At 33.9% G+C, this 15512-nt stretch overlaps 1 protein-coding gene across 5 annotated transcripts in view; it reads left to right on the forward strand.

Annotated features, from left to right (window-relative positions):
• The window catches only part of ZFYVE16 (zinc finger, FYVE domain containing 16), a 51784-nt gene extending 36613 nt beyond the window's left edge, over nucleotides 1-15171 (forward strand). For all 5 annotated transcript variants that reach the window (XM_010863360.1, XM_010863359.1, XM_010863357.1 and 2 more), the window contains 9 exons: nucleotides 311-535; nucleotides 3133-3215; nucleotides 4179-4283; nucleotides 4648-4795; nucleotides 5425-5505; nucleotides 7586-7748; nucleotides 9329-9434; nucleotides 10348-10515; nucleotides 13232-15171. In XM_010863360.1, coding sequence (XP_010861662.1) covers nucleotides 311-535; nucleotides 3133-3215; nucleotides 4179-4283; nucleotides 4648-4795; nucleotides 5425-5505; nucleotides 7586-7748; nucleotides 9329-9434; nucleotides 10348-10515; nucleotides 13232-13396 — 1244 coding nt within the window. In that variant the 3' untranslated portion in view covers nucleotides 13397-15171. The remainder of the gene's footprint in view (nucleotides 1-310; nucleotides 536-3132; nucleotides 3216-4178; nucleotides 4284-4647; nucleotides 4796-5424; nucleotides 5506-7585; nucleotides 7749-9328; nucleotides 9435-10347; nucleotides 10516-13231) is intronic.
• The last annotated feature ends 341 nt before the right edge of the window (nucleotides 15172-15512 follow it).

The raw sequence follows: 15512 nt of genomic DNA on the forward strand, positions 1-15512 counted from the left end.
ACCAGAGGTAACTAAAACCATGGAAAGGTTGTATAAGATTTGGGGAACATGATGACTTTCACTTGACCTTGAAGTAAGGAGAAAAATTTAAAAACACCCATGGTTAGAAACATTCACAAATTTTTGTCCACAATTTCCAGTCCTCAGAAATAACTGAACTTTGTGCACACAAGGTATTTAATGCTTCTTCAAGAGTGAAAGTAAGGAAAATATATTGCTTTTCTTTAAGAAAGTTTATATTGGGACATTCAGACTCAGAATGCCACTTGAAAACAATTTAAAGTCTTTTTATTAATGATTTTATTTCTAGGAAAATACATAGAAAACTTGGACAGTATTACCTTTACTGAGAGTTTTCTCAGCAGCAAGGATCATGGAGGATTTTTATTTATTACACCTACTTTTCAGAAACTTGATGATCTCCTATTACCAAGTAATCCTTTTCTTTGTGGAATTCTTATCCAGAAGCTAGAGATTCCATGGGCAAAGGTTTTTCCTATGCGTTTAATGTTGAGATTGGGTGCAGAATATAAAGGTAAGTTTTAGAGTAATAAATTATATAGGTTCATATACTGACTGTAAATAAGAATTTCACATATCATTAAAATGAATTTTTAATGTATTAATGGGACTACTTTTGTTTTGATGTACTTTTAAAATTCTAAAACAGCCCTCCTCTGGTACAAGATTAGACAACCTTGATATGTTACGAGTTTGTAGATGTTCCTAATTATTATATTATTAACTTACCTTAAAATTTTTTTTGAACTTCAAAACAAAACACAGAAAACCTTGAAAAGTTTTCTTGAAATAGTTACTGTTAAGGAGTTCATTTTGTTATGTTGCTTATGTATTAAGAAGATAAATCATTGTGCCCCACCCCAATTTGTACATACTATAATGACAGACATAAATGACTGTGAAGTAATGGTCAAGGCTTATGTATATTTCTAAGGTTATCTCTAAGCTAAAATAATTTCTGTGTTAAACTTTTTTGAATTTACACCTTTCTTTATCCCTCACAGAAAAGAATAATTTATTTATTGCATGTAAAGTATATCACATATAAGGAAAATTTAGGCATTTGCTTCTAATTGAATGGATATTTTCTTGGAGGAAAATTAAATGTAGAGAAGTTATAAAAGTGACCATTACTATTTCAAAAAGGACAAATTCCATGAAAGAGACATACATTTAAATCTATTTGGCAAATTTATTAAACTCTAATTTGAGGGGGTGGTCCTTACCATTTGAGATTTAAATATGTGATACTATTAAATTGTGTTGTAAGAAGTGAAAAATTAACTTTCATCTCAGGCTTTGTACTGTGAACCAAAGAGCTTAAGAGATAGCATTCTGAGCCACGTGTTTCATCCATTCAGGCTCATGTTTTGTCTCTGATACTAATATTTGAATGTTACTTTAGGAAAGTTAGGTCAAAATACTGGCTAATCTTAAATCGTTATGGAACATAATAATCTATAAATTTGGCCAGTATTTTTGCCAGTATCACTTCTGTATACTAAATCTGTTTTTCTTATACTGAAAATAGGAAAATTACAGAGTAATATTTTGAAAGACTTCTCAAAATACCAGGTTGGAGATGGAAAGCTATGATAGCTGTTTAGTGGTAATGAGAAAAATTACCAGTTATACACAGAAGTTAATTAGTCTCTGTTTTCTGAGTTCTTTGTGTTTTGCTGGATTTTAGATAGACCAGCATTTTGATGTAACTGGTGTTCATGCCACTTTAGACTAGAATTTGAAATTGTGGGATGTGTGTGTATGTGTGTGATTATTTTGTTGTAAAGATAATATACCTATGGAGAAGTTCATTGCAGAAGTTAAGAGTCCCAAGATTAAAGACTGAAAACTGTCTGAAATTAGTGATTTTCCAATAGGAATTTCCTGTACTTTTATGTTGAGACTATTTGGAATATCATTAAATGTTGAATTAGATGATTTATGAAGTCCCTTTGTAACTGACAGAATGTCATTCTAAGTCATAACCTTTTGAAGATTAATTTTTTAGGTAAAATTACCTCAATCAAGTTGCAATGGATGCTCCATATTCATATAAAATGAAGTAAAAAAGTCAGCCTTTACCTTAATCATATTGTTTCCCATTTTAATGTGTTTTACCACTAACTTACATTTTTTCTGTATTCTTTGTCATCCAAATAGCTTAGTTGTCATTTTTTAAAACTAAAAAAATATGTTTGTATGTAGCAAAGATGTGAGTTACCCTTAATTTTTTTTAAGTAGATAATGTCAGGTGTGTTTTCTTAGAATCTTAAAAAAGTACATTTATATAATAGGTATCAAAGAGGTTTATTTAATCTAAGCTGAGAACTGAAATTCCCAGTTTAACATGTCTGATTTTTACCATCATAGAAATAGTCTTATCTTCCTGTTCTTACTTTCCTTTTCTTCCAGAAGTCCTGCTGCATTGCCACCGAGGTACTTTTCTCTGTTGGTGTGCAGTGTTTATAGTGTCCTAGAGAAAGAGAAGAGTAGTTAGCTGACAGATTCCACGTCACTTCTTTGCACTATCTTCCTGCATGTTCCTTTTTTCATGCTGATCCAAGAACTATATCATCCATAAATTAACACAATTGAACATTATTTACAATTGCCTTAAAAATCTTGAATTCTTCATACTTTGTTTTAAATTTTCAGAATGTTTCTTTTTAAATTATAAGAATTTTATAGAGGTCCAGCCAGTTATGGTGATTTCCCAGACATTATAATGTTTGTAAACAACATGTATGATGAAAAGATTAAGTGCTTTGGAATTGAGCAATCCTGGTTACATATCTCTTTTACTAGTTATTAGCTTAGAAACCACAGGGTTATTAACCTCTGTCTACTTCCCATTTGTAAAGTAAGTAGATACACTTGCCTAATTGGGTTGTTAATGCGATTTAAAGAGGAAACTGTATATAGAGGTCCCAGTTCAATGTAGCATCTAGTACATACCCAGTATGTGTTAATGTCACCTCTTACTCTCCCCAAAGATCCGAATAAGTGGTATTTATTCATAAATTTTGAAAAATGAGAATTAACAGTAATAAATTCAAGGCTTCTTTTGGTTTTTGTTGATGGTAACCAGTTTTCTATTCTTATATATAGCATATCCTGCTCCTTTAACAAGTATCAGAGGCCGAAAACCTCTTTTTGGAGACATAGGACACACTATTATGAACTTACTTGTTGTGAGTAATTGAACTATTTTATTAAGTATTCTTATATTGTTATTTAAATTAATTTAGCAAATTTATATATTTATTTTTTTCTATTTTAATTTGGCATATTTGGTATAATGAAAGTTCATTTATAATAAATCCTAATTTATTTAACATAATGAGCTTTCTTGATGAAGTGCTTTTAGAACACATTTCTTCATGTATACCTGATTTAGATTGCCTGTGATTCATTCATTCAGCTGCAGTGCTTACATATTTAGGTAATGTGAGGTTTACACAGTTGTTGAAGTTTTAGTAAAAGTATAGTCAATCAGTTTGGTGATTTTGAGCAAACTGGCCTAAGTCATCTCTTTTTTACTAGAAACTATTGGATTAGATGATTTCTGGTTCCCTTGTACCTCTAATTTCTCTAATTTTGTGTTTACCTTTTATAATAGAAAAGTATTTCAGTGGACTTGCTTTTATTTATAAATGTTCAGTTAGAAGACCTATTTTGGAAGATCTGTAACTGGAAAGAGGAGTGCAAGTGTTAGTCACTCAGTCATGTCTGACTCTGTGACCCCATGGACTGTAGCCTGCCAGGCTCCTCTTTCCATGGAATTCTCCAGGCAAGAATACTGGGTATCCAGTTCCTTCTCCATGGGATCTTCCCAACCCAGGGATTGAACCTAGGTCTCCCACATTGAAGGAAGATTCTTTACCATCTGAGCCACCAAGGAAGCCCCAAAGAAAAGATTAGAACACCCTCAAATACTACAGAGTTCTTCCTGAGAATATTTTTTATATTATTATAAAGTAGTTGGAAGGATTAGTTTGTTTGTGAAGTTGGCATTGCTTTCTGGATGGCATTTTGATAGTTATGTATAACAAGTTTAAAAATGACAGATACTATTTAAAAAAAGGATTTAATGAATGGGTAAATGTTCATGGATAGTAGTTTTGAGTTTTATGAAATATCATTGTTTTACGTAGGACCTTCGAAATTACCAGTATACCTTGCATAATATAGATCAGCTGTTGATTCATATGGAAATGGGGAAGAGCTGCATAAAAATACCTCGGAAAAAATACAGTGATGTAAGTGTAATTACTTTATTCAAGTTTTGAAAATATTGAACATTAGATTTCTTTAGAAGTGTGTTAAATTTCTTGTTCTGAATTGGACTAATATATAATGGCAGGAAAAAGTTATTGTTGAAATTTAAGATTTGTTGCCTAGTAGAGGATATGTTTAATCCTATTTTTTCTTTTTCTTACTATTTTTATCTGTTTTTTAATTGAGGCAATTTTATCTTAAAGCATTTGTTTCTGACTCATTCTCAGGGAGTTGTCCAGACTAAAAGCTTGATAAAGGTGGTCAGAAATATGACTCTTTGAATTATTGTAACTAATAAAGGCATAAAATGTTAAAACTGTTTCTAAATGAGTATTTTTTCCCTAGGTAATGAAAGTAATAAATTCTTCTAATGAGCATGTCATTAGCATTGGAGCCAGTTTCAGTACAGAAGCAGATTCTCATCTAGTCTGTATACAGAATGATGGAGTTTATCAGACACAGGCCAACAGTGCTACTGGCCATCCTAGAAAAGGTGAGTATTGGTTCCTAGTGTTGATCCATAAAACCATCTCAAAAAATAGAATTCCTTTCAAAGAGGGAATATATATATAGATGTTTTACTTATTTGCTGAATTGATGATGATGAAACAGTATGCTTTAAATATTTAGCTATAGAAACAGAAAAAAATTGCTTCTAATTTGTGCGTGTGTGCATGTGTGTGTTTTATCTTGGGCAACATTAGGTTTAAAGACTTGGAGTACAGTATTTATTTTGATGTCTTCAGGTTTAGTGTGTCTCATATAGTGGGTTCTCTGGAGTGTTTTTGCCAGAGTGTTTTGCAAGCTCTGCTGCAATGCCTATTAGCAGGAAGCACAGGGTAGATAAGTGTAAGAATGATTTATAAAACTACCCTTTTCCACTCCCTACAGGCAACAAAACCAACATTATCAATTTTTGGTATATCCTTTTGGAGACTTCTTGCTTGTGTGTATATTTAAGCAATACCCCTCCATACACACACCTTTCTTCCACTTTTTTTTCCATTGGGTGCACTATGTGGCATGGCGGAACTTCTCTGACCATGCATTTAACAAATATCGTATACCATAAAAAGAGCAGTTTAAAACATAATTATTATTGTTGTTTTTTTTTTAAATCAGTGACAGGTGCAAGTTTTGTGGTATTCAATGGAGCTCTAAAAGCATCTTCAGGATTTCTTGCTAAGTCCAGCATAGTTGAAGGTATGAGTTTCTTCTTTAATATTGCTTTAATGTAAATATGTTTTCTATCTCCTTTTAAAAATGTATTTGATACTTACAAAAGAATATATGTAAGTTACAAAGCATAATACCTCAAACTTACGTGAATCATCACTCAGCCAAGAACTAGAACATGACTAATATTTGGGTCTACCTCAAGCCTGACAACTCTGCCTTAACCTGCATTTCTTGTTTGTTTATAGCCTGAAGGTCAGTCTGAGGTGAGAGCTTAGGGTCTTCTCAGGTCTGGTCTTAGCATACACACACCCTGGGTGTGCACTCAGTATTGCACATGCATGAGGCCTCCTGAACTCCCAGATATATGTTAGAGCCTTTCAGAGTACTTATGGACATCTCATTCCCCAGATTTTCCTGTAAGTATTTGCTTGGCCTATTGTTTGCCTCTACTATTATCTGCTGCCACAGGCAGCTATGATGTTGATCACTGGCCGCTAATTTTTTTTGACAGATGTTCCCTGAGAAAAGACTTATTTTTCACTGGGCAAGCTTAAGAGTCCAGTCAAATAAAGACATTGTATACAGAGTCTCCTAGGGAGGAGTCTTCCAGAAACCACCTGACCAGTCAAAAAAATGACAGTTCTCCAGTAATGAAATTTTGAACAGACTGGTTCCAGATAGGAAAAGGAGTACGTCAAGGCTGTATATTGTCACCGTGCTTATTTAACGTCTATGCAGAGTACATGATGAGAAACACTGGGCTGGAAGAAGCACAAGCTGGAATCAAGGTTGCCAGGAGAAATATCAATCACCTCAGATATGCAGATGACACCACCCTTATGCCAGACAGTGAAGAGGAACTCAAAAGCCTCTTGATGAAAGAGGAGAGTGAAAAAGTTGGCTTAAAGCTCAACATTCAGAAAACGAAGATCATGGCATCCGGTCCCACCACTTCATGGGAAATAGATGGGGAAACAGTGGAAACAGTGTCCGACTTTATTTTTCTGGGCTCCAAAATCACTGCAGTTGGTGACTGCAGCCATGAAATTAAAAGACACTTACTCCTTGGAAGGAAAGTTATGACCAACCTAGATAGCATATTGAAAAGCACAGATATTACTTTGCCAACAAAGATCTGTCTAGTCAAGGCTATGGCTTTTCCAGTGGTCATGTATGGATGTGAGAGTTGGACTGTGAAGAAAGCTGAGCGCTGAAGAATTGATGCTTTTGAACTGTGGTGTTGGAGAAGACTCTTGAGAGTCCCTTGGACTGCAAGGAGATCCAACCAGTCCATCCTAAAGGAGATCAGTCCTGGGTGTTCATTGGAAGGACTGATGTTGAAGCTGAAACTCCAGTACTTTGGCCACCTGATGTGAAGAGCTGACTCATTTGAAAAGACCCTGATGCTGGGAAAGATTGAGGGCAGGAGGAGAAGGGGATGACAGAGGATGAGATGGTTGGATGGCATCACAGACTCAATGGACATGAGTTTGAGTAAATTCTGGGAGTTGATGATGGACAGGGAAGCCTGGCGTGCTGCAGTTCATGGGGTCACAAAGAGTCGGATCCGACTGAGTGACTGGACTGAACTGAACTGAACTGGGACTACCAATATCTCCCAACATTGCTTGAATTCTAGTATCTCTGTTCTGTTCCAACTGTATAATAGCTGTTTTCTGTTGGGCCTCATCTAAGGTCACTATTGTGTCCTGAGTTCCAGTCCACGGACTCAAAGAGACCCTTGAACACAATCTCCAGGTGCTTCTCTTTTTAGTGTCTTGACCACAGATTTCAGTCTTCCCTAAACCCTTATCTTTCACTTCTTAGCCCAGAAGGGCCATTGTAGGTTTAATGGTAACCAAGCAGAAGTTGTCCTCAGAGAGCTTGGACAGTTGTGGGCTTAACCTATTGAATATTCCTATAGGAACCATGGTATTGTACTTCCTGTTGTCCAGAGATGTTTTCTGACAGAAAACAATCATGAAAATGATTTAAAATATGATTTAAAACTTGTGTGGAACATATTTTGATGGCAAAATTTATGGCATAGACATATAAATTTATATTAGTAAAAGAAATGTGAAATATAACTCTTTATTTTTAGATGGCTTAATGGTACAAATAACTCCAGAGACTATGGATGGCTTGCGGCTAGCTCTGCGAGAACAAAAAGACTTTAAAATTACATGTGGGAAAGTTGATGCTGTAGATATGAGAGAATATGTGGACATCTGCTGGGTAGATTCTGAAGAAAAAGGAAACAAAGGGTAGGAATTTTTTGTTATCAAAATGTAACTGATGTGATGGAGGAGAAAGGATAAAAGTATGCTGTTAAGAAAATCATATATTTTATAAATATAGAATTATACCATTAATTTTAATGCATATACTTTAATTACTAAGTGCAGTATTTTTCCCAGAAATGTACCTAACCAGCATCATGTGTATTTCTTTATCTAGGATGCTGTAAGTTATTAAAGGGTGGTCAGTTTGGGAGGGGGCCAGTGATACAGTGTGCATTGTGTAGCACTTTAGGCTTGATGCCAGGTCTATGAAAGACAAGCGACTTTGACTGCTGTATGGTACCTTGAGACATACATATTTCACCCCAAACTACCTTTTATATACCAGATACGTATTTCTGTGAAATTATTTCACAATTTTTTAAATTAATTTTTTATCGAGGGATAATTACTTTATAGAATTTTATTGTTTTCTGTCAAACCTCAACATGAATCAGCCATAGGTATACATATATCCCCTCCGCTTTCAACTTCCCTCCCATCTCCCTCCCCATCCACCCCTCTAGGTTGATACAGAGCCCCTGTTTGAGTTTCCAGAGCCAAACAGCAAATTCCTATTGGCTATCTATTTTACATATGGTAATGTACGTTTCCATGTTATTGTTTCCATACATCTCACCCTCTCCTCCCGTCTCCCCGTGTCCATAAGTCTATTCTCTATGTTTCTCCATTGCTGCCCTTTAAATAAATTCTTCAGTACCATTTTTCTAGATTTTGTATACATGCATTAGAATATAATATTTATTTTTCTCTTTCTGACATAGTTCAATCTGTATAATAGGTTCTAGGTTCCTCCGCCTCATTAGGACTGACTCAAATGCGTTCCTTTTTATGGCTGAGTAATATTCCATTGTGTATATGTACCACATCTTTTTCATCCATTCACCTGTCAGTGGACATCTAGGTTGCTTCCATGTTCTAGCTATTGTAAATAGTTCTGTAATGAACAGTGGGATACACGTGTCTTTTTCAGTTTTGGTTTCCTCAGGGTATATGCTTAGGAGTGGGATTGCTGGGTCATATGGTGGTTTTACTCCCACAATCATTTTTTGTAAGTAATGGAATCCTTTGGATATTTATTCTGTATTACGTTGATCCATTGTAAATACAACTGAATTCAATAAGATATGTTTAAATTAGAGGCCTTATAGAATATTACTGCCATTCCCTCTTACCCATTTTCTTTCTTTTTTTGGAGACTGCCTAAGGGATCTGGAACAAAAAAGGAAGAAGAGGGCTAATGCTGAAGGATTCCAAAATAGAGTTTTTGAAATACATGAGATAGCTTTTCTGTTAGGAGACTATTTAAGGTAGTTTAAACCTTAGGTCTGAATTGGGGATTTGAAAAAGTAGATATAATTTGCTACACAATTTAAAAAATCTTGGTAAATGAATGTGAACTACAGTTTTAATTATTTTTTATGTAATTGAGATGTCTTAACTGCTGCTTTAAATTAATAGCTTTCATAATTTTTATCCTTATTCCATTTCTTCAAGTCTTATAATACACTTCGGTTAATAATTCTATTACATTTTTTCTGCAGTGTTATTAGTTCAGTGGATGGAATGTCATTACAAGGATTTCCAAGTGAAAAAATAAAACTGGAAGCAGATTTTGAAACTGATGAGAAGATTGTAAAGTGTACTGAGGTATCATAGAAAAATGATCCCTTCTGTTTACATGCTGTGTTTGGATATATCTTTGTTAACTTGGAGATTTCACAGTATTCAACCTCTGAATGTTTCAGTGCAGCTTATTACACTTTACATTATATCTTGAGAGACACATATCTCCACCCCAGACTGCCTTTTATCCACCAGATCTGGATCCCCATAGGATTATTTCAGTTTATTATATGGTGATACTGCCTGTCAGCTCAGAGTTAAGGTTTTGGCAGCACTGCCATCTTTGTTTATGCAATAACATGTTATTTGACCATAGTGTTTTCATTTTTCTCTTATTTTACAAAAAATAAAATATTTTATAGATACCAGTTTATAATCAGAATTCACATATGGAAGTCATTTTTACTTGTTCCAATTTTTTAAAATATGATTAAAGGTAATATGAAACTATACCCTCCCAGCCCCTTAGTCTACCTGCATATTCCCCCTCATTCTACCTCTTGGGTCAATCAATGTTACTAATTTCTTAGGTATTTGTGATTTTAGGTACGTACAAGATACAGAAACTATAGAGGATACTGAAATTACAGAACATTATTTCTTTGTTTGATCTTAACTTCATTAAGATGTCTTTATAAGATGGGTATATTGTAAGATGGACTCACTAATACTCTTCTTTAAACTGAGTTAACAAAGGTTTTGTTGCTACAAGTTAACTTTAGGCAAAAACAGCTAAGTCATTCCTGTATCTCCTAACCTTTGGTTTTAAGTTTTTACTTATAGATCAGCCCAAATATCAAGAATGTTCTTAATTAGTAAATTTCATGGCACCAACCTTGGAATTTTATTCATAAAGTTCAATTGAAATTAGCAATTGCATTTTTAAAGTTACTTTTAGTCTTAATCATGACTTGTTTCCTAATTGAATATATTTCAGGTATTCTACTTTCTAAAGGACCAGGATTTATCCATTTCAGCAACTCGTTACCAGTTTGCAAAAGAAATTGCCATGGCTTGTAGTGCTGCACTGTGCCCTCACTTGAAAATTCTAAAGAGTAATGGAATGAATAAAATTGGCCTCAGAGTTTCCATTGACACTGATATGGTGAGACATGTTTTTCTGATGTACTTCAGAACTGAATATATCTTATATTAAAATAATCAAAAGTTTTTTAACCTTTTACTTTGGGATGACTGGAGAGAACTAAAATTTGTTGAACATTAATATTTGGTATGTACTTCATGTACATCTTCTCCTTTACTGTCCACAGCAGGGGCCCATGAATTTTTTTTTTTGGTAAAAGGCCAGACAGTAAATAATTGAGGCATTGTGGGCTATCCGTTTTCTTTCACAGCTGCTTACTCTGCCATTGTAGTGTGAAAGCAGCTATAGACAGTATATAAACAAACTTAGCTGTGTTCAGTGAAACTTTGTTTTCGAAAACAGTGGGTGGGCCACATCGACTCACAGGCCATACATAGCTTACTGATCCCTACACTACAACATTCCTGCTTGATAAGTAGGTTTTTAAATTATGCTGGCTAGATTCTATATTTATGTGGTTTAAAATCATGAAAGTCTAAAGTGTTAAAAAGGGGGAAATTTCAGTTTTTTCCTCCTGTGTAGGGAAAAACCATTTCTTCCCTACTATTTCTTTCCAGTGTGTCTCTTTTAACTAGTCACAGAAGACACTTGGTCACCAGATGTGTAGAGGCTTTCCCCCACACCAGTAAGCAATTCTCAGACACAAGCAGGTTATCTTAAGAATTCAACTTGATTTTGACTGATCTACACAGAGAGGGACTTCCCTGGTGGCTCAGATGGTAAAGAATCTGCCTGCAAAGCAGGAGACGGGTTTGATCCCTGGGTTGAGAAGACCCCCGCTGGAGAAGGGAATGGCTACCCACTCCAGTATTCTTGCCTGGGAAACCCGGATCATGGACAGAGGAGCCTAGTGGGCTGTGGTCCATGGGGTCGCAAAGAGTCTGACATGACTGAGTGTCACTTTTTTCACCCAGAGATAGCATCAGAACCTCCAGGTCTTACCAGACTGCCTCCTCCCCTACTTCATATGTGAGTCACAGCTGTCACCTGTGTTTTTGACCAACCAGTTATGGATTGGAAATTCCAATGACACCTCCGTCCTCCTTGTGTTTAATTAATTTGCTAGAGTGGCTCACAGAACTCAGGGAAACATTTTCTTGTGTTTGTAAATTCATTAAAGGATACGCACATGAAGACATACATAGGGCAAGGTCTGGTAGGATCCTGAGCAGGAGTTTCCAGGGGTATTATCTCACAAATGTGTATATATATATCAGGGCCACCTCATTAAACATTTTCAGAGAGCAGCATTCACACAATTCTCTATTTAATTGGTGACCTCTAGAGGTACTAACTCCAGGCTACAATGTAAATGGTTTCAGTAGAGTTGCTGAGATAATAGCCCTGAAAAGACCTCCTTCCTGCCCTTGACTCCTAACACTTTAGTCCACTTCCATACTCTGCTTCATCCTCCCTTCCTAATCAGGCAATCAAATGTTATCCATTTCTATGTATTCTTTGTAATTTACATGTATGAGCAAGTAAGTTTGTATGTCCTTTTTGTTGTACTTTTTTCACTTTTTTTAAAAAAGCAATGCTTCTTTAACTTAATATATCTTAGGGAGACTTCATATTAATAACATACTCTTTATTTATTTATTTATTTTACCATATTCTTTTTAAAAGTTGCATAGTAGTAGTTGACTATATAAATGTACCATAATTTATTTAGTTCTTATGCATGTTTAATATGTACTGCTTGATATTTAAGGTATCCACAATATTTTGCTTTTGCTTAACTGTGAGTATATAACATTCCTGGAACTCCCAGGTCCAAGTATGTACTCAGTAGATATTACCATATTGTCTCAAATAGAGGTTATGACAGTTTATACTTCTGCCACAATTTATGATAGTATTCTTTCTCTCACATTCTTATCAAAGCAGCATATAATCAAACTTTTGAACTTTACCAATTTACTAGGTTAAAAAATGGTACTCCAGTAGTATTTTAACGTGCATTTTTAGCTGCTTCCAACATCCAGTATAATAGATTTCACTCCAGGTTTTTCATTAGAACAGTCAATCTTTTTCTTTTTTTTTTGGCTGTGCTGTGCAGCATGTGGTATCTTAGTTCCCCAACCCGCAATACAGCCCATGTCCCTTGCAGTGCAAGAGTGGAATCTTAACCACTGAACTGCCAGGGAAGTCCAAGAATGGTCAGTCTTAACAGGAATAATTTCATATGCTAAAGGTTTGCTTTTCTTCAGGCAGGATGTGTTACAGTTCTTATTGGAAAAAAGAACTTATATTTTTATCTATTAAAAGTTCCTTTTTCAAGGAAGCATCTGATAATTATTTGAGTAATTACTGTTAATTTTTTTAGTCATGTATTAAAATGTAATTTTCACCAGCAAAATTCAATTCAAAAATTATTTTACAATAAATTAAAAATATTTTTAAGGAGATCTTTTTAAAAATACCATGGGGTTTTTACTTAAGTCATATTGATAATTATTCAGAACTTTGGTCCACATGTGTTTTACATGTTCAGAGAGAAGAGACCTAAAGTAAAGTAGTAGCAATTTTATTTTCGTAATATCTGTGGGAGGGACAATTTAATTTATGTAGTATATGGGGAAATATGAAGTATTAACATGCTTAAATAGAATGATACTCTTAAATAGTTTATTTTATATTCATTTGCTGAACTAAAACAAGATTGCTCACTTTGTAGGGTTGACTTACCAAGATTTTTTTTTTTTTTTTTTTTCAGGTTGAATTTCAGGCAGGATCTGAAGGCCGACTTCTTCCTCAGCATTATCTAAATGATCTTGATAGTGCTCTAATCCCTGTGATACATGGTGGGACCTCCAACTCTACTAGTTTACCATTAGAAATAGAATTAGTATTTTTTATTATAGAAAATCTTTTTGAGTGAAAGAACTGAGTTGTGTTATATATTACAAATTGACCTGTTAAAACTAACTCCAGCACTAAGGCCGAAATGCCACAAACACTAAAAGAAAATATGTTTGATGTTTGAAACTTGGAAGCTTTGCTTTTTAGGCAGGAATGATCTTCTAAAAATCATTAGCACAATATTTAAATCTCAAAAAAATGGAAGAGATCCACAGTTTTTGAAGCTTTACACTTCACAAGTACTGGAAAAGACAAGGATTTCTTTTGTCCTTAAGAAATTTGTAGCATTTACTGTGGTGTTTAAATGCTAAAGCCAAAGTATCTGCACTTTTATGCCAAGAATGATTTTAGTGAAGGCTCCTTTCAGATGTAACCTTATGAGGGAAATACCTGTTTTGTTTATATGCCAGTTAAATTACTGGTTTCTAAAGTCTGTTAAAAATGTATTTCAATGGCACAGACCAGTTTTCAGATCTTACACTTATATGATAATTCTTTGAATAAAGCAGATTAGCTTATTTGTTTAATTGGAGTGGAGACCTACCTCCATGATTAGATAAAGATTATTTGCATTAAAATCAGAATTTTGCCTTTTTTCTTTTCAAATTATTATTTTATATATATATATATGACTTTCTGTTGATTAAATGGGTATTCTTAAAATAATTGTGGGTGCTTCAGGATTTTTGTGCTTCTATATTTAAGTATATTGTTTTTATAGCGAGAACGTGATTTGGTATGTGTTTTATAAATCTTTAATAATTTATAAATAGGTGATATTTTTGTATTGCAGTGCATTATTTTTCCTCCTTTCCTCCCAAAGTATACCACTGTATATACCACTTCTGAGAGTGACTGACGACAGGCCAGATGACCCTTGAAGTAGTCATTATGTAGCAATAAATGAAGCCTGAAACAGGTGTTTTTTAACTTATCCTTGAAACCTTAGAAGTTTCTTGGCAAGTCTGCATATTTTCATTGACACCAATGTATTAAATATAAATTTAAATGGAACTACTTACTTTTGCATACTTTAAATTCTTTCTATGGTAATTATTTTTTTATAACAGGATACTAACATAAGTTAAAGTCTGTATTTGAAACTGTTACAAAACTTTCTTCTTTACTTCAAATAGCAAAAAAATTTTTAAGTTCATTGTGTTAAAAAAAATCATATTTTGGTTAATCCTGTCATTTAAGTTATATAAAATATAATCATTATTTTAATGTTTTTAAAAAAAATTCTTAAATGGAATATATATGTTTTTGTATCAAAAACACTCCTGTGTCTCATGAAAAAAAAACTACACTAAATAGCCCTGTTTTAAGAAAAGTATCTATGAAGCATCTCAACTTGAAGACAAAGTCAGGGTTGTAATAACTCAGGATCTTAGGTGTCAGGCTAGGAAAGACAGAATTTGAATCAGTTTGGTCATATGGTTCCTACTAAATCACATCTGTAGTACTAGCCAAAGACATGGCATGAAGGAAAATATCAGTCTTCTGGAAGTAACTACTTCACAAACAATGTAAAATGTTGCAGATATTAAATAAAATAGCAACATGTAATTTGTGAAATTTGTTGATATCATATAAGATAAAATCAAATGCATATCAAACTCAATGTTTTCTTTATATATTATCTATTTTACAGTATAAGTTAACTGTACAGTCTATGAATACTGAATTTACTTTAAAATAACCAGAAGGTAGAGGGCTCTAACCATGATGGGATAGCTTTGGAATTGTTTCCATTAAGTCTTTACATTTAATAAAAATTGGAGTTACTGTATCTTTGGAGGCACTATTCTTTGTAGATAAATGTTTCTGAATGCATTTGTCATGTTCTTCATTGATACTTAATTTAAAATTTTAATTTTTTTAAAGATGAAGAAATAGAATGGTTCTTTGTACTCAATCTGCAATGATCTATTTTTGGTCTATGCCTTTTAAGAGTACTGTTTTTCTCTGAATTTTGAAATACACGAAGTAAAATTTAGCCCATTTGTTTTTTGCAGCCATCTGGCAGATTTTCTGTGTCTATATGCTTGCTATACACAGAGCACTTTATTAAGCTTCATTGATTGAAAGATGAATAAACTAGTTCTTTCCCTCTTGGAGATGAATGTATAAAG

This window comes from Bison bison, unplaced genomic scaffold (assembly GCF_000754665.1).
Source record: "Bison bison bison isolate TAMUID 2011002044 unplaced genomic scaffold, Bison_UMD1.0 scf7180017864490, whole genome shotgun sequence".
NCBI classification, from domain to species: Eukaryota; Metazoa; Chordata; class Mammalia; order Artiodactyla; family Bovidae; genus Bison; species Bison bison.